Genomic DNA, 25977 nt, shown 5'->3' on the forward strand with positions numbered 1-25977 from the left:
GTTGTAGTCTTCGTCTTCTGCCGCCTATCCGGGTCCGGGTCGCGGGGGCAGCATCCTCAGCACTGAAGTCCAGACAGCCCTCTCCCCAGCCACTCCCACCAACTCCTCAGAAGGAATCTCCAGGTGTTCCCAGGCCAGACGAGAGATATAATCCCTTCATCGTGTCCTGGGTTGTCCCCGGGGCCTCCTTCCGGTGGGACATGCCTGAAACACCTTTCCCGGGAGGCGTCCAGGAGGCATCCTTACCAGATGGCCTAGCCACCTCAACTGACTCCTCTCGACGTGGATGAGCAGTTGTTCTACTCTAAGCTCCTCCTGTGTGTCCGAGCTCCTTACCCTATCTCTAAGGTTGAGGCTACAAAAACGTATTCGCAATCTCGTTCTTTTGGTCATTACCGAAAGTTCATGACCATAGGTGAGGGTTGGAACGTAGATCGACTGGTAAATTGAGAGCTTCACCTTTCGTCTTAGCTCTCTCTTTACCACGACAGATGCCGTCCTACCCTCACTCGTGAACAAGACCCTGGGATACTTGAACTCCTCCACTTGAGGCAGGAACTCCTCCTCGACCCGGAGTGGGCAATCCACTCTTCACCGACTGAGGACCATGGCCTCAGACTTGGAGGTGCTGATCTTCATCCCAGCTTCTTCACACAGCAAAAAGCAGGGAAGAAATCCTCCGATCACCGAACCCGACACCCTCCCCCACCAGGCTTAAAGTTATGAACAGAAACGGTAACAAAGGGCAGCCCTGGCATAGCCCAACCCTCACCGGGAACAGGTCCGACTACCGGCTACAGTTGCAGGGATGAAATAAAACTGTGAGAACCTCCTGGAAATATGACCTGAGGTCTGAGGAATTTTCATCTTTTGCTCTTTCCATCGTGTGGGATGAGAAGAATGGCTGCCAGTGACCAGTTACCTCATCTGGGGTAGAAGAATTGTGCCATGTCACTCAGTTTGACCCATCTCAACATGCTCTGTCTGAAAATACCCTGCTACAGTTTAGCTGGTCATTAATGCCCCTTTTCTTCCTCTTTTATTACCACCTCCTCCTACTCCTTCCTCCCCTCTTCTCCCTTCAGGAAGCAACTTTAAAAAAAAAAACCAAAGAAAAACAAGGAAACAAAACACTCTATCACGCTAAACAACCCAGCTAACTCGACCGTACTACGTGGAGGTATTAAAATCATCAGGGGATGTTCCATGGCATCCTGTGTTTGTGAACAGGTTTGACCTCTGACCTCCGCTGCGGTACAGTGCAGTCATGTTGCGTCAGGGAAGGAGTGGGAGAAAGGAATGCTCTAGATCGGCCTCTTCCTTGTTCTGCAAGCTTGTGCTGAACACAGTCTATTTTGGTGCCGTGTTTTCTTTTCATCCAGCCAGATTGCACTCGCCATTGACTTTACACTTCTGGTCCATATGTGTGTGTGTGTGTGTGTGTCATCGCTGCAATCAAACATCATATGAGTAACTGACTGTGTAGTATTTATCAGGAGGTATGTGTGATTTCAGGCAAGTCCTCTGGAGAATCATACACTCCGTCCTCAGACCACACCCATCTTAAATTGCACCCCCCTCCCACACACACACACACCAGTCGCTTTAGCCCACTTGTCCTTATTTGGTCGTGCTGCCAACTCGGCTGACGATTGGTCAAGTGCAAACAAACAATTTCCCGACGTCACACACAGACACCTGTGCAGGCTTGCACACACCCCGGCTTGTTCTCAGCATCTCCTCATGAGCACACAAGTTTACATAGCACACAGGTACAGACATGACATCTTTTTCCTCTGTGCTGCTTAATAATAATAATAATAATAATAATAATAATAATGCCGTTACGCTCATGTATTAAATACACTCACTATAATTTTAAAGACATCTCTGGTTCACTTTTTAAATGCTTTCGTCATGATTTAATTACATTGCAGTTATCCCAAAGATTGCCACACACACACACCTTCTGTCCCGTCCAGACATGCAGTCTATAAACTCTACTAAAACACACACACACACACACGGCGCATGCCTGCATCTGCAGACACGTACCATCTTTATATCCGTAGGTTTCTTTAATTTGACACTGGCATTCCAAACCCGTTAAACAACACACACACACACACAAGCAGCAGTCTGAGGAAGCCGCTTATCAGTAATTCGAGGAAGTCGGCATCACAGAAAGAAATTGCGTCTCTGTTGTTTTCCCTCGGGCCACACAGCTAATGGTCGTGTGCTGAAAACGGCTCAAAACATCCGTGGCTTTGGTGGTAAATTTCAGAAACAGGACTCAACACACTCTTCTGTTATATATCAATATATACATATAAATTTCATTACATCGTATCGCATATAAAGTGGAAAATTAACAGTGAAATATGAGACATTCTCTTCTTTGCAATGATGTACTCGATAACGTCCTGAACAAGGAGAAACAGTAGCCTCTACTGGATATATTAAAGAATAACACATTAGGAGAAGTTATACTGTATTTATATGGTTTTATTTCACGGATAAACAAAGCAAGTACAGACAAGGACTCTCACTATGAATAAGATTTTTTTTGTATTTTATATTTATTTCTCATACTCGTCCACTCAACGTTGTGTTGTTCAGTCGGAGGGCTCTCCTGCAGCTTCCAGTTCAGATAAAGCAGCTCTGGATGGAACAGAGAAACAAGACAAATGTGAGCGAACGTGGAGATAAAGAAACAAAAAAAATAAATGGGGAGTGGAGTGGAACAACGGCATCGCTGCCAGAACGCCATCTTCCTGAAATGAAATTGTAATCCCATCTAATTCAGCCGCCTCACTAATGGAAGGAGCAGCTTCTCTGCTGTGTGGAGGAAGACACGGTTCAATCAGCTGCTTTTCTTTTTTTTTTATCCCCGAGGGCTCAACTATGGATTTGTCTCCGTCTAGTTTTCTTTTGTTAATGCACTCATCCATCACACCTGTCATCTCTGCTAATGTGATGCTGATGAATGCTGGGAAGGCAACACAATGAAGCGAAGCCCAAACAGAGGCCAGACGCCAGCTGCTGGAAACGCAAATAGCTTTTTTTTTTTTTTTAGACGCACCTTATACAGTTCTGTCTAGTGAAATCACTCCATCTATATTCAGTTTTAGCTATGAAAATTAAAAGCTGCATTAATTTGGCAAAAAAAAAAAGAATTTAATTAAATACGATGATTATGATTCTTCTGCATGCTTCTTGTCATCTGTCGGTGATTAAATAAATATCTATTATCATGATTATCACACTCATGTTTCAGGGAATAAGCGAGGTGACATGTTTGTTACAGACTCTCCCAGAAGAGGATGACATACAATGATCAGGCATAACATTATGACCACCTTCCTAATATTGTGCCTTGTGCCTCCAAAACAGTTGTGACTCATCAGAGAATGGACATGGGCCTTCTGAGGGTGTCCTGTGGTGTCTGGCAACACCAGTTGAGGGGAGGGGCCTCTGTGGATCATCCCACAGATACTTGATCAGTTTGAGATCTAGTGAATTTGGAGGCCAGGTTCAAGACCTTGTGCTGTTTTTCATGTATTTTTTTAGTTATTCCTAAAGTGTTTTTGTGTGTGTGTGTGTGTCTGTGTCAGTCTGCATCCTGCTGGGGATGGCTGCTGCCATCAAGGAGTGTCATTGCAATGGGGTGGGGCTGCCTAGTCTGGTCTAGGTGGGTGGTACATGTCTAAGTAACATCCACATGAATGAATGCCTGGTCCAAAAGTTTCCCAGCAGAACACTGTATTGTCACAAGATGATCAATGTTATTTACTCCTCCTATCAGTGGTCATAATGTTGTGGCTGATTGATGCATCTCCTTCCGTCGTTCTACACCCCTCACCTTTGCTCATCAGTCAGTTCGAACTCGGCCAGCGTTCGCTTCACCAGCCCGGCCGTTGCTGGCAGACAGAAGGCTGCAGATAGCTGGACCAGCTCCACTGCCTCCTGGGGAGTACCATTGCTTTGGCACACCGACAGGAAGTTGTTCAAGAGCTCATCGCTGGAGAGTAGGACAGCAGGAAACACGGAGTTAGAAACAGCTCTGGGTTATATCAGAAGGAATTATACCACAGGGTTACATTTAATTCCTGTAACTTGGTTAATACTGTATGTTGTCCTGTTCGTGTCTCAGCAAGGTGTTATGACAAGTTAGAGGTGTATTAACCATCGGGAGGAATTCCTACTACAACATTACTACAAGTGTTTTTAATAGTGCAGGTGAAATACCAGCACTTTTTCGTCTTTCACTGAAATAACTGATTACGAGTCGAGTGTGTTTGACAGCAGCTCAGGTGGAGACTTACGAAGGAACTCTGTTCTTAGATTTGAAGAGCTGCATCATCTCCCTGCAGAGAAGAGCAAACAGAGAGAAGGAGGGGGAGTCAGACAATTCCCCCGAGGAAAACTCCAGAGTAAAATAAAAGTTCTGCTACAAACAGACATGTTTAGTAGCTGTCATTCTCACCAGGCCGGTTTGGTCATGTTGGCTAGCAGCAGAAGGTTGGTGACGTGTGAGAGGGACGAGGCGCTCCACTCCACATTGGGCTTCCCAATGAACACGCTCTTTATATCCAGAGCACACTCAGCGAAGGAATTCTGAACCTGCAGACACAAACACAAAGCGCTATGCTCATAGACACACTCAATTTGACACAACTTGCCGTGGAGCATGGACAAGCCGTACGTCTCACTGACCTCAGGACTATGTTTCTCTCTGGCCATCAGGCCCAGCAGCTCGTCCACCAGATCAGGCTTATTATCATGACCCAGATATTTTATGTCTGGAAAAACAGAGAACACGACACAAAATGGAGAGAGTTGAGTCTCTGACATGCAAATGAACGTAAACAGGAGAGATCCCTGTGGACCGTGAACTCACCTTTCCATATGGTGGGCAGCAAGTCCAGGCGGCTGTCTGTGTCCAGAGCCTGCAGCAGGTCTCTCATTCCCTGAACGTTGGGGAAGTGCAACTACAAACCAAAAACAAGAGCAAGTATAAGTTAGTTATTGACATTCTCCCCCATCTGAGAGCAGGACATCTTAAAAATTAAACTCCACCAGTCAGCCACAACATTATGACCACTTTGCCAATATTGTGTTGGTCTCCCTCGTGCCTCCAAAACAGTTGTGACACATCAGAGAATGGACATGGGCCTTCTGAGGGTGTCCTGTGATGTCTAGCAACAGGATGTTAGTGGGGAGTTGAGGGGAGGGGCCTCTGTGGGATCTGTTTGGGATCTAGTGATTCTTTGTGTGTGTGTGTGTGTGTGTCTGTGTCAGGCTGCATCCTGCAGGGGATGGCTGTTGCCATAGGGTGGGGGTGCCTGGTCTGAACTGAAGTGAAATGCTTGCAGCAGACGTGATGATACTAGGTATTATTGTATATATTGGACTTTGTAGCGTAGTAGTGTTGCATAGATGCATAGATGTACTGACCGAGGGAATGATCTGTCTGTACCACTTCAACACCACGTCGACGTCCTCCATCATGCACAACAGGTTGAAGAAGCGCGAGCTGGAGAGGGGCGAAGAGGAGTCCAGTTATCGTATGACATTTTAAAGATGATCGTACAAACTTGGGTGACTTCAATTCTTGGACTACTCCTGGAAGATTTTATAAGGGACTGGCTGAGTACTTACTAGTAAATACCCTGTCTGTACGAGTCTCCCAGCAGTCTCCAGTTCTCCCCGACTTCCGTTAGACTGTGGACTTTGTAACCCAGCTCCATATCCTTATTTTCACAACACTATTTAAACAGATAGAGAGAAACGGCACCTTAAAACACTGGATAAAGAGAGCAGCTCAACTGTGAATCATTCAAAAATACAACAGGCCATTTGCAACTTAAATAGACTGCTGATTGTGAATAAACCTGTAGAGTATGTAAAGAAAGGATGGGACCACTGACTCTTGTACATAAGGGGAAAAAAAACAAGTGCTTGATGAAAGTAGAGATGGAAACAGACTAAAAATACTTACTATTCTCATTGCGTTGCAGAAGAATAGAACTAGATTGAAAGAGAGAGACAACACAAAGTTCTCTTTACAATTCAAATGTATTAATACCTTTACTTTGGTCATTTGAATAGTTTTCATTTATTTTAAAGCCAAATAAGGGAGAGACGCATGTCCCTAATCTGTACCATCCTCAGGGTCCTGGCAGGTGAGGCTGCGTCCTTCCAGCTCTGCCATCAGTTCCTGTAAAATGCTGCTTTGGCCAACAGAGCCTGGAGAGGGAACAGAAGGGCTGAACACCGTCTGGCACAGTAACAATAAACAGCGTTAACAGCCAAGTGTGCTGCGATCTGTTACCCGTACCTGCTCTGTAAAAGATTGCCAGGATGTGTTCGTAGCTGGCCAGGCTGGGATCTGGAGAAACACACATGAAAAGCTCAATTAAAAAGATGAAATGAAAATTAAATACATGAATCTTCGTGTGGAGTTTTCAGGTTCGGATAAACGACGTCCTAGTGTGCAGCAGTGTGTGCTCTCATAGTCACCTATCCCCAACGCCTTCATCTCACTCAGAGTCTGGAGAGATTGTGTTCTGGCGAAACTGCCGCAGCGTCTCAGAGCTTTGAGGATGCTGTTGAAGGTCAGCAGGTTGGGACGAATCTTCTGCTGATTCATCTGGTTCAAGAGCTCCTACGGACAAAGACAGAGACACAGCTGACTTAATGAACAAGCAACTAGAAAATGAAGTGCTATATATTACTTACAATTAAGACTTTAACGGGGCACACATGCCAGAAAGATTTCCAAATGATTCAATATTTCTCACTACAGTTAAAAATGATAGATGCCATATAGATTGTAATGATTCACATAAGAAAGACAGTTTGTCCTGGTCAAATAATGACATTATGTCTCATCAAAAGCTTTTTCACACTTAGACGAATTAGCCACAATTTATTTGTTAACATTTCATTTTGAAATGAAATCAATTAATTATGAAATAATCATGTGAATAAACAGACAGATAAACCTGTGAAACATAGTTATATAAATTATATCCCGGTTTCAGTTTGTTTCATACTTTTCTGTTTAGAATATAATTTCATATGTGTTCCTTTGCAGTTTTGATGTCTTAAGTGTTAAACTAAAATGTAGAAAATTATAAAAATAAACCATTTAATGCGTCCAAATGTTTGATATTTTAATCCTATCTGTTCAGAGCTACTTCTAGAAATCGGATGAAGAAAACAGTTTCTTTGGCAAATTATATTTTTTCCATACGTGTCACATTCTTTTACGATTATAGAAAACAGATCTTTCTATAAGGAGGTCTGTCAGTGCGTGCTCGAGATCAGTGCAGATTCTGTCACGCCGTACGGTGGCCGAGAGGTGCAAACCAACATTACAATATGTGAAACACAATTTACATTTTAGAAAACATTTCTACATATCATAAAACAAAATTACATTGCCATAACACATTTATAAGTCCCCAAACTAATTTACATTTCAGAAAACAAATTAACAAGACGCGAAACAAATTTAACAAATATCAACCATCAACCGGAAGGGGACCGTACCAACTCCGGGGTTGAACGGGAAGTGATAACGGGAGCGGCCAATACGAGTTGTTGTTGTCGTTGATGGAGTTCTTAAATTTGTTTCGGGACTTGTAAATGTGTTATGGTAATGTAATTTTGTTTTATGATATGTAAACATGTTTTGTGTAAATTTGTCTCAAGCTTAGTAAAAGTGTTTCACATTTTCTAATATTGTTTTGCACCTCTCGGCCACCGTAACGCCGAGTGAAACAGTGTGAAGGCTCTTACGGCGATGAGGTCCCATCTCTCGCTATATTTCTCTCTGACTTCTGAAACTGCTAAGATCAGAGCGTTGAAGATGTGGACGTCGGCTGAAGAGAGAGAAAGAGAGAGAGTTTCAACACACGGAGTTAAACAGAGGCCGACGTCACTGTTCACGATCGATTTGTAAGTTGGGTTTCAGCAGAGTTGCATGTTCAAATCTAATACTGTGTGCTTTTTTGACAAAACAACATCATATTAAATGCTTGTTACTGCCTAATACAACCAAATAAATACATATTGTTAACACTGAAGCACAATAACACCGAAATTCAAGATTTTTAGATTCAAATGACCTGCACACTGGACACTGTATTGAAAGCAACAACGTTCAGCCTTCAGCACAATTTCTACACTGATTATTGTCCTCTTTTCGCGTTGTCTCTCGCAACTCACCCGTCATCCTGTTGTTGAGCAGATCTGTGTATAAACTGAAGGCTTTGTCAAAGGCTCGGTGCTGGAAAAGAGACAAACATATGAAGTTAATCAAGGATGTACTATTGCCACTCCAGTTCTAACGAGTGGAGGGAGGGGAAGAGGCTCATACCTTCACCATGCCTCTGATGAGAGCAGAGTAACACCGCGTGTCTCTCTCGGGCAGCATGTTAAAGATCCTCTCTGCGTTGTTGCCTTCTTTCCAGGTGAGCCTCATGAGGTCCGACACTCTGCGGCCTCTCCACATCTTTTTGTTTGGCTCCTCTGTGGCCTCCTATGGAAAACATGAGATGTACAAAGACTGAGCAAACGCACCGTATACTGCCGTGTATATTATTCAAAATGTTCAGCGTCATTCAGATCGTGGAAGACTCACTGAGTCCTCGGTCTGTGGAGCTCCGTCCTCCACGGGGTCTTTGTCACAGTAGAGACATATCAGGTCCAACAGGTCCTGGGATGTTTCCATTGAGATTGGTGTGCCTTGAAGGAATGGAAATCGGAAAATTAAAGCTGTTAATGTCCACCCACAAACTTTTAGTGGGGATATATCGGCCTCTCCATTGGGAACTCATTATACCCCCCAGTGAACCTGGTAGCATAACGGACACCCTATAGTCATTAGGCAGGCTTTATGAGGTGATGGACAGAAGACAAAAGAGGAGTTTATACTTCTGCGGGACATAGACACCGAAACCTGCCCTGGTCCGAGCCATTTATACTTGTGCGCTTGTCAGTCTGGCTCGCTCTGTAACAATGCCACCCAAACACTAGTCGGCGCTGTGTCTTTTTTGCCAGTAGGGTTAGTGTTTGTTTCCACTTCCTGCTTCACTTTTAACAATGGCGACTGAAACTTTTGGCAAATGTCTGTATCTCCAAACCTCCTCAGTTAACCTTACAGATTATTTATTGATCCAAAACAATCAATTTGAAAACTGTGGAGATGGAGAAGCAGCTGGAAATACTAAAGCAGAAATACGCTACTACCAAGGGGGAAAATTCACAGCTCATGCGACGTGTAGTTACATTTCTGGGGAGATGCACATCAGGCTTCAACTGAACGCAGAAGCATGAACTGCGTATAACAGCGACGTCTGCATGCCATGGAGCTGAATTTGCTTCCAACCAAATGGCTGGTTGTAACATTATCCAGTTGCACTGAGAGTTTTTTTTTTTTTTGTCTGTATCAGTTGAAACACACAGTATAAGACACATTACTAGACGTATACTCTGGTAGGAACCGAGTCTGACTACAGAGGCTGTTTGAGTAGCATTATAGAGATATTTGTCAGAGAGAGGGTGTGTGTGTGTGTGTGTGTTCTCACCAGCTTGCATTAGTTGATCATACATATCAACAGCAGCTTGAACCTTCCTCAGGCTGATTCGTTCCTTCAGCGCCTCCTCGCTCACCTCCTCAAGACGCAGTGTCACCGTCTCTGGCATCAGACACTACAAACAAACACACAGAAACCATAAAACCAACCAGTCAACTAAAGCAAATTAGAGAACCAAACAACACTGCTGCAGTGGTAAAACTGTGTGACATGTACAGCTGTGATTATCTGTTCTCCGGCCCCTTCAACGTATGTAACTGTGTAGGTTTCTTACTGGTATATGTGGCTCAGCAAAGTCTTTGGTGAAGAACTTGGGATGGCTGTTGACAAAATATTTGGCTGCAGATCTGCCAGACTCTTGAGCGAGAGAGTACATTTTCTGCAGAGAGAAAGAGGGACAGTGACATGTCAGTTACAACATAACTAGACATTACTCCAGAGTGGGCTCTCTTTAATTTTATTTGATAAGCGATTAAAAACTGCAGTTCCTCAAATGGCCACTTGAGGCTGCCTCCAAAAGTGGGTCCTCCATGTTAAAATGTCAAACTACACAGCAGAAACAAACATGTTTATAGTTTTATAGCTAATTTCTGACAACTGTACAAGGGTGAATCATTATTATAACTATAACAAACTTTAATAACATTAATAATAATAAGTAATGCATACTTTAAGTTGTTAGCCATCTGCCTAGATTAGCAAACAAATATTGATTTCGATGTCAGAGTAAAACGGTTTAGCATAAAGCTTTTTTTTTTTTTTTTACGTACAAACTCAACAGAGGTCCTGGGCGCGAGATACGGGTCATCCTGGAACTGGTAGGGGTACGCCGTCGGATCCTGGAAGGAAAAAAGAAAAGACGCCAAGTGAAACACAACAGATAAACAGAGTAACAGCTTCACGGACACAGAGGGAAAAATATATCGGAGATAAATGAACCAGCTCTCACCCTGCTGACAGTTGAAGCCAACGCCTCCAGCACTGCCTCTTTGTTCCTGTTTAATAAAAAGAAAAAACAATATTAATGCAATGTCAATAAAGAATACTTTTTTTACAAATGGTTTTCTGCTCTGTATGACACTTCATGAGAGACATACCATGTTTTCTTCTTGGGGATGATGATAGATTCTGCTGATTCTGCAAAAGAAACAACAACAACATGTGATTTTAATGTCACTATTATATTTACATGAGTTATTGTAAAGAAACCGTTGCTTAACCAACAAAAAGCTTTTTCTAGTCACAAGTCTGGTATTGTTGAGGATCAACACAGTGTAATACCAGTGTGTTGAGAATTTGGCTTTCTGAATCAAATAACTTCTTTAATGTGTACCTGATATAAGGATTACTAAACACAGGTTAGATTTTATGGTTTCTCCCAGTCATGTTCAGGCCTCCACTTTCTGGAGCAACCTCTCTTGCAAGGATGTGCAAGGATGGAGTAAATAAGCAGCTCTTTCCCCTCAAAATCTACAGCTCACATGCCCTTGAGCAAGGCACATAACCATCTGAGCTCCGTGTGTGTTGCACAAAGCTGCCAACTGCTACTCATGGCTACTACCTTATGTGTGTGAGTATGAATAGACGGTGAAATGCATAAGACAATAAAGTGATTTCTTCTTTCTTTGAATGCCTCGTGAAACTATTATTAGCGTGCAATGACAGGGTTTGTTTTTAAGGCCAAACACCTTCTCACCAACTCTTTTTAAGTGGGTTTTATTTCATCTTGGAGCTTGTAACTTTTTAAAAAGTTATTCATTTCTTCTTATTACTATAATTTACCTTTATGAGTTTCTGCAGCTTGTTGTCGCAGGGCTGCAGTCGAACCGAAGCTCCTAGGAAAAGAAAACACTTATTAGCTAATGTTTTATTTACTTTTACCTATAACCGTACTATGTAGTGGGTAAGCTACAGACAAACAGAGAGCATGGATGCAGTGATGGAGGATGACAGACAACATGTAAACCCCTTTTGTAAAAGCTTCAAATTCAACTAGTTAACACAGACTAACTAAAAAACAAACTATAAAAGTGTTGTTTGCATATCTTGCACCACACCTGCTTCAATAAGACATATTTTACCCACAACAGTTATGTCACTAAACGAGATGACCTCCTGTCACAAGGATGCTAGCTGCAGCTGTTACGTGGCTATAAACAAATAACGCGACATTACAGACAACTGAATAACATTTCGGCCCAAAATAAACATTTATCGACTCGTCCCACCTGTGACAAAACAACTGCTCACGGTTACAGAACAAAAATCGTCCGTTTCTCTGGATGTAATGCCCTACATGCCTGCCGGGCGCCGCCATGTTGCTACAAACTGAAGGCTTCTGGGAGGGAGAAACCATGTTGGCTAAAGAAAAGGGGGAGATTAAATAATAACGATTAGTTTTCTTAACGCAAGACACTATTTGTTATTTATTTAACATAGCACATTGTCGAATAATTATCTCTAAAATACATAATTTAAAGTCGAATACTTCATAATTTTGTAGAAAAGCGTAATCATCCGTATTCGTGTCTCCCCTCCAATTTGAAGTTTGTTCGTACGGTCCCACGTGTGACACACACTGGAGGAGCTGCGTCTCGTGTGGTTCCACTAAACGCCATGATTTTATATCTATAAACGCCGCTAAATCGCAATAAACCTCCGAAAATGTTGTTTGGTAAAGAAGTGCCATGGCGGCGCTTGGAGGGCATGTCGTTTGGCATGTACTCCGCCGAAGAGATAAGGTGAGGCACAAGTTTGTTAGCTTTATAGGCTACATGCTAAAAGATGAGTTCATAACAACATGCCTGCTCACTGCATCGTGCTATAATGTTAAACCACAGCTGCTGTTTACAAACTAGTTAGCTGGAGTGATACTTATTCAGCTTCAAATGTGATTAATTTGCAACATCTTAGGGTGATCAAGTAAAATTTCTACTATTTGAAGTTCAAAAGTTAATCATTATGCTTTAATATGGATAGTGTCATGGACTAAACTTTGATAAGACACATCCAGGACGGCTGGTAGTTATTCAGTACAGTATATTAGTTTTAAGTTGATTAAAATAATATATGTTTTTAATTCTCTCATTTAGGAAGTTGAGCGTGAAGGCCATCACCAACTCCAGGTTCCTTGATGCCGTTGGGAATGTGGCCCCTAATAGCTTGTACGATCTGGCCCTGGGACCAGCAGACTCCAAGGAGGTACATCACTGAAGTCATATTATATACATGGAGTGTGTCGTTACACATCTGAAATACTGGAGACCCGTCTTTCCACCATCTGCGGTGTCAGGAAGTGCTCTATATCACGTCATATTTTCTTGATGTCATTTCTACCAGGTGTGTTCAACCTGCTGTCAGGATTTCAACAACTGTCCAGGACACTTTGGGCACGTAGAGTTACCTCTTCCTGTATACAACCCACTGTTCTTTGATGTAAGCATATGACACACACACACATTGAAATTCTGGCATCTCCCTGTGCGTCATTAATGTCTGGACGTCGTCTCCTCCATCAGAAACTTTACCTGTTGATTCGGAGTTCGTGTCTGACGTGTCACATGTTAACGTGTCCCCGAGCCGCCATCCACCTGCTGCTGAACCAGCTCAAGTTAGTGGACCACGGAGCCATGCAGGACGTCAGCCAGATAGAACAAGTTCTCAACCAGGTGGGTAGGCACTTGCTGCAGGAAACAAATTTTTTCACAGGATAGCGTTGACGAAAGTGGAGCAAAGCAGTGGATTGTGATTTTAGTTTTGGGTGCTTTGCATAGCCTGGAAGCCAGACAAACCCCCGTCCCATCCAGACATAATTTGTGGTAGAGCGTTGGTCTGGAGTCGCTCCTTTTGTTGGGTCAGTTAAACCACTTGGGCGACTTTTACGAACAGAAGAGTAACAGCAATGTAGTCGTACAATCATCTGAACGCCATGCAGTTTAATTTGTTTACAACAAAATTTATCTTATTGGCTGGAGGACTATCTCAAGTGTGTCCAAAGTAATTTATTTTCTCTGTGTCGTTTGAAACAGATAATGAAATCCCAATGATGTGTGGCCAGACTTATCATGCTTGCATTTGATAGGTTGCTGTTCTGCTTCATTACGTTTTGTGTTTTGTTATTATCGCATATCACCTGTTTTTAGTGTTTAATAACACAATAACATGTGTCTAGCATCTGGAGGAGAATCCCAAAGCCACGGGAGATGAGATTGAGAACGTGCTGAAGGAGTTTACAAACGCTATAGTTGGAGTGAACACTGACGGCTCAGCAAACCCCAAACCTGTGAGTACACACTGGCACAAAACATGTGCAAAACAACCACAAGTCAAACCACATGTACGCCACATTGTTGCACGCATTCATTTCAACTGCACACTGGCCTTATTGTACGTGTTTTTCTCAGATCAAACACCTGGTTGAAATGAAGAGCAGTCTGATCAATGACTTCTGGAGGATCCACATGAAAAGTAGAAAGTGTCCTTACTGCAGGTAAATAGAAGATGATTTTAATTCTGATTTAATGTTGGTGTGCTGTACTTTTAAAGTTAAAGCTATACCAACAATCTTATCTTATCTTGTTGTTGTTCATATGGAGTCAGCCACACCTTTAGAGGTATACTGTATGTATTTATGTATGTATGGTAGGGCTGGAACGATTTCAGATTTTTTAAAGTCGACTAATATGCAGTAAAAGTCGATGACGTCACATATAAAAACACAGTAGAAAGTAATGCTTAGCCACAATAGAATCTAATATGTTCTGGACCTCAATACATATTGTAGCGTCTCACACAAAAGAAGCTACGGAGGCTTTTCTGCAAGTTTAATGAAGCTTGAACACGGGCTATTGTCGGCCTTAGACCGTGTCAACACCACAAACACCATCAATCCAACACTGTATGTCAGATTGACACTATATGTGATATGCGGCTCTCGCTCTGCAAAAAAAAAACCTACAACCACACAAATAATAGAACACAACAGAAGTGAACATAAACACATAAGCTTATCAATACTGTGACTGTATGCAGATATGTACAGCCTATATAAACCGGCACTGTCCGTAGCGTTTAATAGTACTTCACAGTGTGTTGTAAGATAGGATAGTGTAGCCAGGATTAAAAAAAGCGGTATATCTCCGAAGCCTTTTCCCTGTATAACAGTTAATAACTTTAGACAATGTAATTCACCATCAAATTGTTGATGTGCAGCCTCCTTCCCTCTCAGCTGAAGTTGTTAATTGACGGCCGTCGACAGGATTTGGACCGTTCCTCTGCTAGCGTTTGCGGATGCCTTTTCAGACGTGTGTGCATTTGTTGTATTTCAGGACTGACTTAAATATTCTGCATGTCACGATAGAATGGGCTTCATCTTAAGTGAAGTGTTTCCACACACTGGATGAACCGCTGCAAGTTTGCTGCAATGACCCACTGGGTTCCTCACCTGTCTTCTCTGAGGCGTCCATGTTGTTATTGTCACGTGATCGGCGACTAGTCGACTTCCTGCTTAAAGCGTCGCGGCACAGCAGTGAACTCGACTAGTCGGTACAAACCCTAATGTATAGTACTACCAGCAGAGTCCGTTAACTACGATCCACTTTTTGCTTTAAATTACTAACATAATCTGCTAACGCAAATGGTTGTGTGCACATAAATCAGATCGTGTTGGTGTGTCACTGATTTAGTACGTAAATTGAAGCTCCTTATTGACCATTTGATGCTGTACCTGTGTGTAGGAGTGGCAAGTCCACGGTGCGTCGTGAACACAACAGTAAGGTGATCGTCACATTGCCGTCGGCGGGGAAGACCCTCGGCCAAACTGATGGTGAGTAATGCTCAAAAGAAACACTTAGATGGTATTTTGTTCATATGTCGTTTGTTATGGTATTTTTGGTATTATGGCTGATAACCACTGTGGGATATAGATGGTAAAATAATGGTGCTTTCACACTTAACTTTTGTTCTGATTCAGGGAGTAATTGATATAATATTTTAATGTTGCATTTGACCTTGGTTCGGTTCATGCAAACAGTAATCAGAATTTTGCAGAACATCAGCAGCGAGTGTTGGAAAAGAAGAGTTAATTTATGTTTTAACTCTGAACCAAGCGTGGTGCCCTCGTTACAGCCTTGGGCAAACCAAGCAATTCATATGTACAGACACTTACTTCTTGTTGTTTCTGTCTGATTTGCAGAGGATCCGATGGCTGGAAGGAGAGTTTACCTGACCGCTAGTACAGCTAGAGAACACATCAACCAACTGTGGGAGAAAGAAGGTAGGTTAAAACAAAAACAGCTACCTCCAACAACTGTGTGCTTAAAACTAGACCATTCAAGATCATATTTTAACATTTAAAGTTGAACGTTTGAGTCTCGTTGCAAGGACCACTTGAGTCTTATCAGAAAAAAAAAAGCACATGAAGAAATGGTTTTTAATGTCTAAAGGCCCTAGTGGTGTCTAAGGCCATGTACTGCACATAGACTGTATATAAATATGGACAATGCATCCCCAATTCCTGATACTGCAGCCAGTCACTAGGAGGAGCTCTACTTGCTTTGTTTTCACTTTTGAGGAGCTTTTTTCGTGGTCCCATCTTTACTTACAGTCCATGGTATTGTGTCTTTGTGAGAGGAAATAACCAGCAGGTGGCAGTAGTCATTCAAAAAGGGAAAAACAAGAGAGCAATGAGGTAGCTGGGAAGAGCTTTAAACTATTGTACACAGCTGACATCTGCAGGTTAAGATGAGATAAAGTGAAAAAACAAGATGAGCCTCCCGTGTCTGCTCGCTTCGCTCTTATAGCGGAACAGCAGATCGGAGTGATATCTGTCACAGGCCAATTCAACAGTCAGACTAAATGCTGTTCACAGGAGTCACACTGATGCAAAGAGCGTGCGACAAGTGAAAATTAGTGTCGAACACTCACCAGCCAACCTTTAGCTTGGTTTATCACAGCCATGAAGATACAATCATAGAAAATATGTATTTTCCTTATTTGTCATTTCATGTCGCAGTGCTCTACCTCATATTTTATCACTGTGATCTTTTCCGCAGAGTTTTGAGAAAACAAAATGGGAGAATTTTTTGCATGTGATGAGCACTAGCAATCGAAGATGTAATCCATATCTCATCTTTTGCTTCCAGGCTTCTTCCTGAAGTGTCTGTTCTCTGGGCTGGAGGAGAACGTGGCGTCAAAGGATGAAGAGAAAGGTTTCTATCCTGACCTCTTCTTCCTGGAGCTGCTGGTGGTGCCACCTTGCAGGTACAACAAAAAATATATATATATGACATAACATATACATATATATATATATATAACAGTCTGCACTGTTTTAATGTTCAGTTTATGTTGAAACCGTGACCAAAAGGCAGTGATTCAACTTTTGGAGGATGCGATCTGACACACACTCCTCTCTCCTCACCAGGTATCGTCCAATCAATCGACTGGGCGACCAGATGTTCACCAACGGTCAGACGGTCAACATGCAGGCCGTCATGAAGGACTGCGGAAACATAAGAAAACTTCTGGCTCTCATAGCGGGGGAGAAAATAACCGAGGAGGCAGAGGTGAGAGGACGTCTCGTTTTCATGCACAAGAAGGCATAAAGCTGAGCAGACCCAGTTAAAGCATCTAGTTTCTTTAATACAAACGGTGATGTAATAATGTTCCTGTTTGATCTTATACGTCTTCTTCTTCTCAGGCCCCAGAACAGGCAGACCAGACTTTTCTGTCTGCGATCCCTGGAGGGACATTGACAGACAAACTCTACAACATGTGGATCCGCCTGCAGAGCCACGTTAACATCGTCTTTGACAGTGACATGGACAAACTGATGACAGAGAAATACCCCGGAATCAGACAGGTATCACAGAAACTGTGCAGCTGAGAGACAAACAAGCCATAACTTGAAAAGTGATTTTGATAAAGATTAGGCCAGCATAGAAGAGTTGCTGGCCCCGACAGCCTGCCACTGATAATACACCACAAAAAAACCCCAGATGAGCAGTTATCAAATTATACCTCACGTTTCATCATGTGCTGTTCTTCTCTCCTGACAGATCCTGGAGAAAAAGGACGGATTGTTTCGGAAACACATGATGGGTAAACGAGTGGACTACGCCGCGCGATCTGTCATCTGCCCAGACATGTACATAGGAACCAACGAGATCGGGATACCTATGGTACATATGACCGGGTCGCTTTTATTCCCGTCCCTCCTGAGTGTGTCTTAAGTTTGTCCCATTTTTGTGAACGAGAAATGTGCAAAAACACTTTTAGTAAATTCCATCACAGTCTTCACTACATATATAGACAGACTAGATAGTAGGAACATACAACTTCAAGGGGGTAAATCTAAAGAGAGCATAGCTAACTCTCTTGAGGCAACATCTAGCTTTGTCCTCGTAGCTGTAGCGGTGTTTGTTCCACCATCAAACAACCTCGTCTCTGTCTGGTGTCTTCGTGCAGGTCTTTGCCACCAAGCTGACCTACCCCCAGCCAGTCACTCCGTGGAACGTGAAGGAACTCCGTCAGGCCGTTCTCAACGGCCCCAACGTCCACCCTGGCGCCTCCATGGTGATAAACGAGGACGGCAGGAAAACCATCCTGTCGCCAACCAACCTTGCGCAGAGGGAAGCGGTTGCCAAGCAACTGCTGACGCCCTGTTCGGGTCCTCACAAGATGCCCATGAAGATAGTAAGTCCTAATCTCTGATTGTAATCGTTTATGGAGACACGATATAGCCTCGTATAACTTTTTTATTTTTGTTTATCAGGTTAATCGTCACATAAAGAATGGAGATGTTCTGTTACTCAACAGACAGCCAACTCTACACAGACCCTCCATACAAGCCCACTGTGCTCGCATCTTACCAGGAGAGAAGGTAAGATCTCACCCCTCCAGGTTTCTATTATTGTCTGTCGTGTTTTTGTTTTTTTAATCTGCTTTATCTGATCTTAATATCACAGGTGTTGAGGCTCCATTATGCCAACTGCAAGGCGTACAATGCTGACTTTGATGGGGACGAAATGAACGCTCACTTCCCTCAGAATGAGCTGGGCAGAGCAGAGGCCTACACGTTAGTCAGCACCCACCAGCAGTACCTGGTCCCCAAGGTGCGTACGGCTTATTTAAACAGTCTGACTTGGTCAACAAAGCTGAATCCCAGATTTTCCTGGTCCCACACTCTACTCCCCCTGATGAGTGTAGTCTGGGAGCTGCTTTTTTTCTCCTCCCCTCTCCTCTTGTTTTTCTTCCCCTTTTCCTCCCCCCACTATTGCAATTTCCCCATTGCGGGACTAATAAAGGTTTTCTCAATTCTCAATTAAATTTATAATCTGTGCTGTGTTGAAATTTTGGATCAGTTAAATGTGAAACTTCCTAAAACTGTCAGCTTCCGCTTTACTCATTAACAATGAAGATTCATTCTTCTTAACTGAGCTGACTCTTCTCACGACGATGTCTATATGTTAAAGTGAATAGCAATAAGAAACGTGCCTCTGAACAAGCAGTTGTAGACTGTTTAGTGAGAAGACTTTACAAGCTTAGTTAAAAATAGATCGGTTCGTCCCAGCTTTTTTACATTTTTAATTTAGGTGTAGACTCGTTCCTATGTGCTAAATATTTTTTATGATTATGTGGAAGCCATAAAACCCCTGGTTATATATGCTGGTGACAAATTTGATGTTTATTATACTTCATTTAGGTTTTAAACAGGTTACATATTAACAGGAGAAGTAAATAACATTGACCATCTTGTGACAATACAGTGTTCTGCTGGGAAGCTTTTGGACCTGGCATTCATTCATTTGGATGTTACTTAGACATGTAGCACCCACCTAGACCAGACCAGGCCCCCCCTCCGCCCCATAGCAGTGACACCCCTAAATGGCAGCAGCCATCCCCAGCAGGATGCAGCCTGACACAGGAACACACACAAAAACGCTTTGGGAAGGTGTTGACCTGGCCTCCAAATTCACTAGATCCCAAACTGATCAAGTATCTGTGGGATGATCCAGTGACAGAATATACTAAGCAACAGGCATATTACATCTCTGTAGTCTTCACATTGCTCTGGTCATCACTCAGGTTTTTCCTCTCTCTCTCTCTCTCTTTCTTCAGGATGGTAAACCTTTAGCCGGTCTGATCCAGGACCACATGGTGTCAGGAACGAGGATGACGATACGAGGCTGTTTCTTTACCAAAGACCAGTACACTGAGTTGGTGTACAGGGGACTGACTGACAAACCGGGCAGAGTCAAGTTACTGCCGCCAGCCATATTCAAACCGCAGCAGCTCTGGACAGGAAAACAGGTGAGACATGAGCCTTTGGTGCTGCTTTGTGACGTTTAAACCTGACGGAAACACGTTAGATGTTCAGTGTTTTTGTCTTGTAGTCTATAGAAGAAAATAATATGACGTACCTGTGTATGTGATGTTTCTTGCAGGTGGTGTCTACACTTCTGCTGAATGTTATCCCGGAGAAAGCTGTACCCCTCAACCTGGTTGGCAAATCAAAAATCCCCAGCAAGGCGTGGATCCAAGACCCACCACGAGCTGCTCCGGGATATTTTCCTGACAAGATGTGTGACTCACAGGTAAATACAACAACTGGGCAAAAGACTAATAACTTTTGAGGGCTCATCCAAGATGGACTGAAGTCTCAGATATGTGGTCTGCTCTGTGATGTCTCCAGAGCAGCAGAACTTTGAGGCCCCACGACCCCAGGGAAAATACCATGAACTATGCTATGAATGCTCTACCTACTAGAGCCAGTTGTCCCTCATAGTGGACAGATTTTTTTGTCCAAGACAACAAAAACTGCTTTTCCGCTCCTGCCGAGTACTCTCTGAAGCGGCTTCAGACAGAGCCTGTGATCGGTATCCGACAGTGACACTTCACTACAAACCATCCGTTGGTGATGGGCTGCAAAAATACTGATTGGAGAAGCCCTACGATTTACAATTTTCTGTTCCTTAGGTGGTGATTCGTCAGGGCGAGCTGTTAGTCGGGGTTCTGGACAAAGCTCACTATGGCTCCTCAGCCTACGGTTTGGTCCACTGCTGCTACGAGCTGTACGGAGGGGAGACCAGCGGCAAACTGCTCAGCTGCCTGGCTCGACTCTTCACTGCGTACCTGCAGCTCTACAGAGGCTTCACTCTGGGTAACACACACACATTCACTGAAATATTAGAAACACTACACTCTGTAAGTCATTGCTGAATGTAGGAGACGTGAGAATAAGTGTTTTTTCTTTTTGTCGTTCCAGGTGTGGAGGACATCCTGGTGAAACCCGGCGCCAACATGCGGAGGAAAAAAATCATCGAAGAGTCATTGAAGATTGGCACCAAAGTGAGTTAAATGTTTCATCAGTCATGTATAGTGTAATACGTTTAGAAAGTGCATTTGTACATTTTGTTTTCTTAAGTATGATATAATATTTTATTGTTAGGTGGAGGCATGTGATAAGCTCTTCGAGTTTTCGCCTCTTCCTGCACTTCAAATCGTTATAATTGTTACTCTTACTTGTGTAATTTTTTAACTGTGCAAACAAATAAAACCTAAAACCTAAGTTGCAGCTTTGTCAAATTCAGTGCTTCCTCCTCGGTGGAAGCCACTGGCCAAAATGGCTGCCACAGTGAAGCTGTAGTTCATGGGCCCCACGGCGCTCCAACGTGGCCACTGGGGATAAATATGTACTACACACAAACAGCTGTATTGTCCTGCTTTGGCTGAACTTAAACTTTTCTGCTTCATGAAAGACCTATTCAGTCTTTATTTTGTGTTTTCTGCTCTGTCTTGGGCGTTTCACCCAAATGCAGAACCAATAAACTGGTTTGAAATGCCAGTATAACCTAAATATACGCGTCCAAAATAACCAGAAAATATGTGGTCTTGAGATAAATATATATTTACATATGAGATAGTAGGGGTGTAGCGATAACAAAACTCACGGTTCGATGCGTACCTCGGTTGTGAGGTCACGGGTCGGTTAGTTTTAGTTACAGTATGGGAACAGAATGCAAAACCCGAGTTTGCTTGTTGTTTGTTTGCATGTTTATTATTTGTAAACCAACAATTTATTCTAACATTATACAAAATATGAAATAAAAATAGAATACTGTTGCAAAATGCTGCCTGGTAATAAGTTAAATAAAATACGAACTACATATATATATATATAAAATAAGCTTTCCAATGAATAAAATATTATCAATATATATCAAATATAAAAATAAATTCCTCACAGCAGTGATATTCACACTCGGGTGGTGCAGTTTCAGGTTAGTTAGCATGTTTGACAGGAAACGTACCCGATATCAGCTGAACAGTGGCGGCACACTGCCCTCGTTTTATCCACTGATCTTTCTCTGTTGCAGTATTTAACCAGGAAGCCGAAACGTTCCCAGGCCGGAGACTTTAGCGACAATGGAGGGCGTTAAAGCTCTGGTTTATCGCTAGCGGTAGCCGTGACCCACATGGGCTGCATGGGTAGCTGCGGGCAGAAAATAAACACACACAATTTCCATTCCAGGAACATCACCCGTGCACAACCCTGTACCTGAGCATCCTGTACTGAAACAGTTCAATACAAATATATGTACCATTATACCCCTATGAGATATACAGTATGTATATGTATATTTGTGCATATTTATGCTCGGTTTTCTTAGCGGAATCCTGGTTCTGCTTCGACAAAAACTTCTGGTATTAGAAGACCACAAGCAAAAATGAATGTAAAAACATCTTGCTAAAGAAAAGTGGTCCACCACTGTGGTATAAATAAAGGATTATCGTATCTATTGCTTTTTTATTTGTTTATTATTTCAGTGTCTTGTTCAGTGATGGCTCTGTGACCATATGACCTTGGTTGGAACCACACAAGTGGTTTTTGTGTTTGACCCAGTTCCCTTTTCAAATTTACCCTGGACGCAAAGTCAGCTCATTTCCCGATGCCATGGATTGCAGCTATAAATACAACCTTAACTGTAATTTAAACCCAGCATTTAAACCCTAACTGAATATTCTCGTCCTTTCTGTCTCTCAGGCTCTCCAGGCAGCGTTCAACCTGCCCTCCAATGTTGACCAAGCTGAGGCTCGGAGTCGATGGCAGGACGCTCACCTCAACCCAGACCAGAGAGACTTCAGTATGGCCGACCACAAGTTCAAGGAAGTGGCCAACCAAGTGAACAACGATATTAACAAGGTCACCTGTCAATGCTATTTATTCTACCACCATTACTGATGCTACTAATGTGCAGTACTGTGACCATACACTACCTCCTTTTACATACATAGATAGATAGATGTGTAAAGAATATACAGTAGTGGCAGCAGCACAGGGAGGCGTTGTAGAGTCGTATGGCCTTAGAGACAAACGACCTCCTCAACTCCTCAAGGTCCTTTCATCTGCCACCGATGTCAGGGACTCCAGCTCTGCCCCTACCACAGAGCCCACCTTATCTATCAGCTTGTCCGATCGCGAGGTGTCGTCCTTCTTAATGCTACCTCCCGAGCACACCACGGCATAGAAGAGGACACTGGCAACGATAGTCTGGTAGAACATGTCCAGCAGCTTCCAGCAGATATTAAACGACCTTAGCCTCCTGAGGAAACAAAGACTGCTCTGACCTTTTTTGTATGAGTCTATGTTGGCCGACCAGGTGAAAGAGAGTGGGAACACATTTGTTTCTTCTGCGGAAAACTTTCCAGAAGACCAAAATGCTTTTGGGAATGTCAAAAACCAAACATTCCCGTGTGATAGTGCCAGGTGTAAGAAATCTCTTAAAGTGTAGGGATAAAAGTTTATTTACCGATCAGCAAATAAGCAGATGAAGTCCCTTAAAGTCTTTGTTTGGGCTTGTTTTGCTGCATCTGGACCAGGAAAATGTCATGACCTCTGAATCTTAAGAGAAACTGGGTCATGCAGCAGGACAACGACCCAAAGCACACAGGTTGTTCTGCAAAAAAATTATTATATAAAAACAAAATTAATGTTTTGGAAAGGCTAAGTCCAAGTCCAAATGTTGTGGAGGGACCTGGAGCAAACAGTTCATGTGAGGAAACCCAGCAATATCTTTGAACTGAGACAGTTCTGGACTAAAATTCCTCCAAGCTGCTGTAGACGACTGATCAGCAGTTACTGAAAACGTTTAGTTAGTTTAAAGTGTTCAGACCCTTTATTCAGTACTTTATAGAAGTTCCTTTGGCTGCAGTTACAGCTTTGGGTCTTCTTGGGTTTATTCTCTACAACTTTTGCACGCAAGCGGAAGCCTCAGTAAACCTCCATCATCTTTATCTGTGACGCTCACAGACAGTAAGAGTCTGGAAGCGTTCCTATGTTTTGGTTTCATGCTGTGCATCTTTGTTGTGCTGAACCGTTTTTCCAGTCTCCGATTACCGCACGCTGAAGTGTGCCTCCATTCATTCTGTCAGCTCTGAACAATGGCACCAACGTGATATGTGGCAGTTCTTAGTTTCAACTTACAGTTGCTGTATGTCTCTTCTGTGTAGACGGCATCACAGCGTCCCCCACAGACCAGTGTGGAGCCACGAGGATTATCTAATTAATGAATAATAAATGTATAATATAGGTTTAGATGTCCTCTCTGATGACATATTGTCATGTGTCTTTCTAGGTGTGTATGCCACTTGGACTGCACACCTCCTTTCCAGACAACAACCTCCAACTGATGGTCCAGTCGGGAGCCAAGGGATCTACTGTGAACACAATGCAGGTACATGCTTGCACACACGCTCCCCTGAATATTCTAACATCACACTCCACTGATTTTGCGCCCCACGTCATTAACATCACTCTGTTCAGCTTCAATTAAACTGATCTGTGCGTCTTTATTTCTTCGTGTGTGTGTGTGTGTGTTTTTTAGATCTCATGCCTACTGGGGCAGATTGAGCTGGAGGGACGTAGGCCTCCACTGATGCCTTCTGGGAAATTCTTGCCATGCTTCCAACCATATGACCCAGCGCCTGGTGCTGGGGGCTTCGTTTCTGGAAGATTCCTCACAGGCATCAAACCACAGGTACCATGAGTGAGCTGTGTCTTTGTTTAAAAGTTGCTTTTACACTTTTGTTCCTGTTGAGGTCTGGGAAGCCTCTTACCGTTTATGCAACCACTTCAGAAACTATTAATACCCCTTCGGTTTTCCACACGTTTAATTTTAAATGGATAAACATAGTCATTCTACGTTCAATAAACCATAATGATGAATAGATTTTTCTGCAAATACATGATAAATCTAAAATTAAACTCATTATTAAGACTGTATTTAGAGCTTCAAATAAGACCCTTTTGCAGCATCTGCAAGTCTTGTTGGGTTACATTTTACTAAGGCTTGGGTGTAGTCCAAACTGTGGCTGAGCTACTCAAGGACAATCACCGACTTGTCCTGAAGCCACTCATGCATTTTCTTGACAGTTTTCTTTGTTTGAGCATTGTGCTCCAACGGCAACTGCTGCCTTTTTGTCAGGTCACTGCTTTCTGGAGCAGGTTTTCTTCAAGGACCTCTTTGTGTTTGACTGCATTAATCCTTCCCTCAGCTCTGTTCAGCCTCTCTCTCTCTCTCTCTCTGTGTGAATGTTGAATGTCGTTAGTGGGGGGGCTTTAGGATCCTATAGGTGGAGGGGAGGGGCCTCTGTGGATCATCCCGCAGATACTTGATCAGTTTGGGATCTAGTGAATTAGGAGGCCAGGTCAACACCTTCTGCTGTTCTTCATGTTTTTTTTTTTTTTTTAAAGTTGTTCCTAAACCATTTTTGTGTGTGTTCCTGTGTCAGACTGCATCCTGTTTTAATGTTTTAAATCTTTAATTTCTTGTCTTTTCCTGAAAACGGATTTTGCCTTTTTTTTCATCACTGGTCACTGAGTGTAGATTGCTGGTCTTATCCATTTAAAAGGAGATCTAAATCACAGTAACATGTAAGAATGAGCCCTGCAATAGGCGTCCTGTCCAGGGTGTACCCCACTTTTCACAGCTGGGATAGGCTCCAGCAGACCCCGCGACCTTTAACAGGAACAAGCGGTTACAGAAGATGAATGAATGAATGAATGAATGTAAAAAATAAAAGAACGTTTGCGGAAGCAGCTGTGCCACTATCTGCAACTTTATCCCTTGAACTTCCCTAACTTTTATTTCCACTTCATTAAATATATTTCTGTCTGTCTGTATTTATTTCCTGTTGTTGTCTTCAGGAGTTTTTCTTTCACTGTATGGCTGGCAGAGAAGGACTCGTCGACACAGCTGTGAAAACCTCCAGATCTGGATATCTGCAGAGGTAACATAAGCTTCAATAAAGAAGATACCAGACTCCTGAAATGGGAAAAAATACCTTATGCCATTCACATATCTTAAACGTT

At 42.9% G+C, this 25977-nt stretch overlaps 2 protein-coding genes across 2 annotated transcripts in view; one reads left to right on the plus strand and one right to left on the minus strand.

Annotated features, from left to right (window-relative positions):
- Window positions 1-2490: 2490 nt before the first annotated feature.
- On the minus strand, window positions 2491-11975 carry ptcd3 (pentatricopeptide repeat domain 3). Its single transcript, XM_084549457.1, has 23 exons — window positions 11834-11975; window positions 11388-11440; window positions 10703-10742; window positions 10555-10600; window positions 10376-10444; window positions 9880-9984; window positions 9597-9720; window positions 8651-8754; window positions 8387-8548; window positions 8236-8296; window positions 7807-7889; window positions 6523-6667; window positions 6341-6391; window positions 6166-6249; window positions 6002-6030; window positions 5662-5768; window positions 5458-5536; window positions 4901-4991; window positions 4717-4802; window positions 4487-4623; window positions 4326-4367; window positions 3863-4021; window positions 2491-2661 (listed from the first exon to the last, which is right to left on the minus strand). Exons 1-23 carry the CDS (start codon window positions 11959-11961, stop codon window positions 2616-2618), a joined length of 2031 nt encoding a protein of 676 aa, XP_084405583.1. The 5' UTR covers window positions 11962-11975; the 3' UTR covers window positions 2491-2615.
- Window positions 11976-12184: 209 nt separating this feature from the next.
- Window positions 12185-25977, plus strand: part of polr1a (RNA polymerase I subunit A) — a 30361-nt gene continuing 16568 nt past the window's right edge. The window contains exons 1-23 of the mRNA XM_084550425.1: window positions 12185-12346; window positions 12698-12806; window positions 12945-13040; window positions 13124-13273; window positions 13777-13887; window positions 14009-14094; window positions 15341-15429; window positions 15799-15879; window positions 16748-16865; window positions 17029-17170; window positions 17305-17466; window positions 17663-17785; window positions 18072-18299; window positions 18379-18486; window positions 18572-18718; window positions 19725-19916; window positions 20051-20200; window positions 20583-20766; window positions 20872-20954; window positions 22651-22809; window positions 24242-24340; window positions 24491-24643; window positions 25813-25895. Of these exons, the coding sequence (XP_084406551.1) occupies window positions 12270-12346; window positions 12698-12806; window positions 12945-13040; window positions 13124-13273; window positions 13777-13887; window positions 14009-14094; window positions 15341-15429; window positions 15799-15879; window positions 16748-16865; window positions 17029-17170; window positions 17305-17466; window positions 17663-17785; window positions 18072-18299; window positions 18379-18486; window positions 18572-18718; window positions 19725-19916; window positions 20051-20200; window positions 20583-20766; window positions 20872-20954; window positions 22651-22809; window positions 24242-24340; window positions 24491-24643; window positions 25813-25895 (2930 nt within the window). The 5' untranslated portion in view covers window positions 12185-12269. The remainder of the gene's footprint in view (window positions 12347-12697; window positions 12807-12944; window positions 13041-13123; window positions 13274-13776; window positions 13888-14008; window positions 14095-15340; window positions 15430-15798; window positions 15880-16747; window positions 16866-17028; window positions 17171-17304; window positions 17467-17662; window positions 17786-18071; window positions 18300-18378; window positions 18487-18571; window positions 18719-19724; window positions 19917-20050; window positions 20201-20582; window positions 20767-20871; window positions 20955-22650; window positions 22810-24241; window positions 24341-24490; window positions 24644-25812; window positions 25896-25977) is intronic.

This window comes from Chelon labrosus, assembly GCF_963514085.1.
Source record: "Chelon labrosus genome assembly, chromosome: 8".
Classification (NCBI taxonomy): Eukaryota; Metazoa; Chordata; class Actinopteri; order Mugiliformes; family Mugilidae; genus Chelon; species Chelon labrosus.

What these genes read in the sequence shown, in the direction of transcription:
- ptcd3 (XM_084549457.1), bottom strand. Translation starts at nt 11,961, where the DNA reads ATGGTTTCTCCCTCCCAGAAGCCTTCAGTTTGTAGCAACATGGCGGCG. An exon ending in ACAGACAGATCATTCCCTCG is followed by an intron (nt 4,992 to 5,457) that starts GTCAGTACATCT and finishes TTTGGTTTGTAG; the next exon opens with TTGCACTTCCCCAACGTTCA. An exon ending in AACATGACCAAACCGGCCTG is followed by an intron (nt 4,368 to 4,486) that starts GTGAGAATGACA and finishes TCTTCTCTGCAG; the next exon opens with GGAGATGATGCAGCTCTTCA.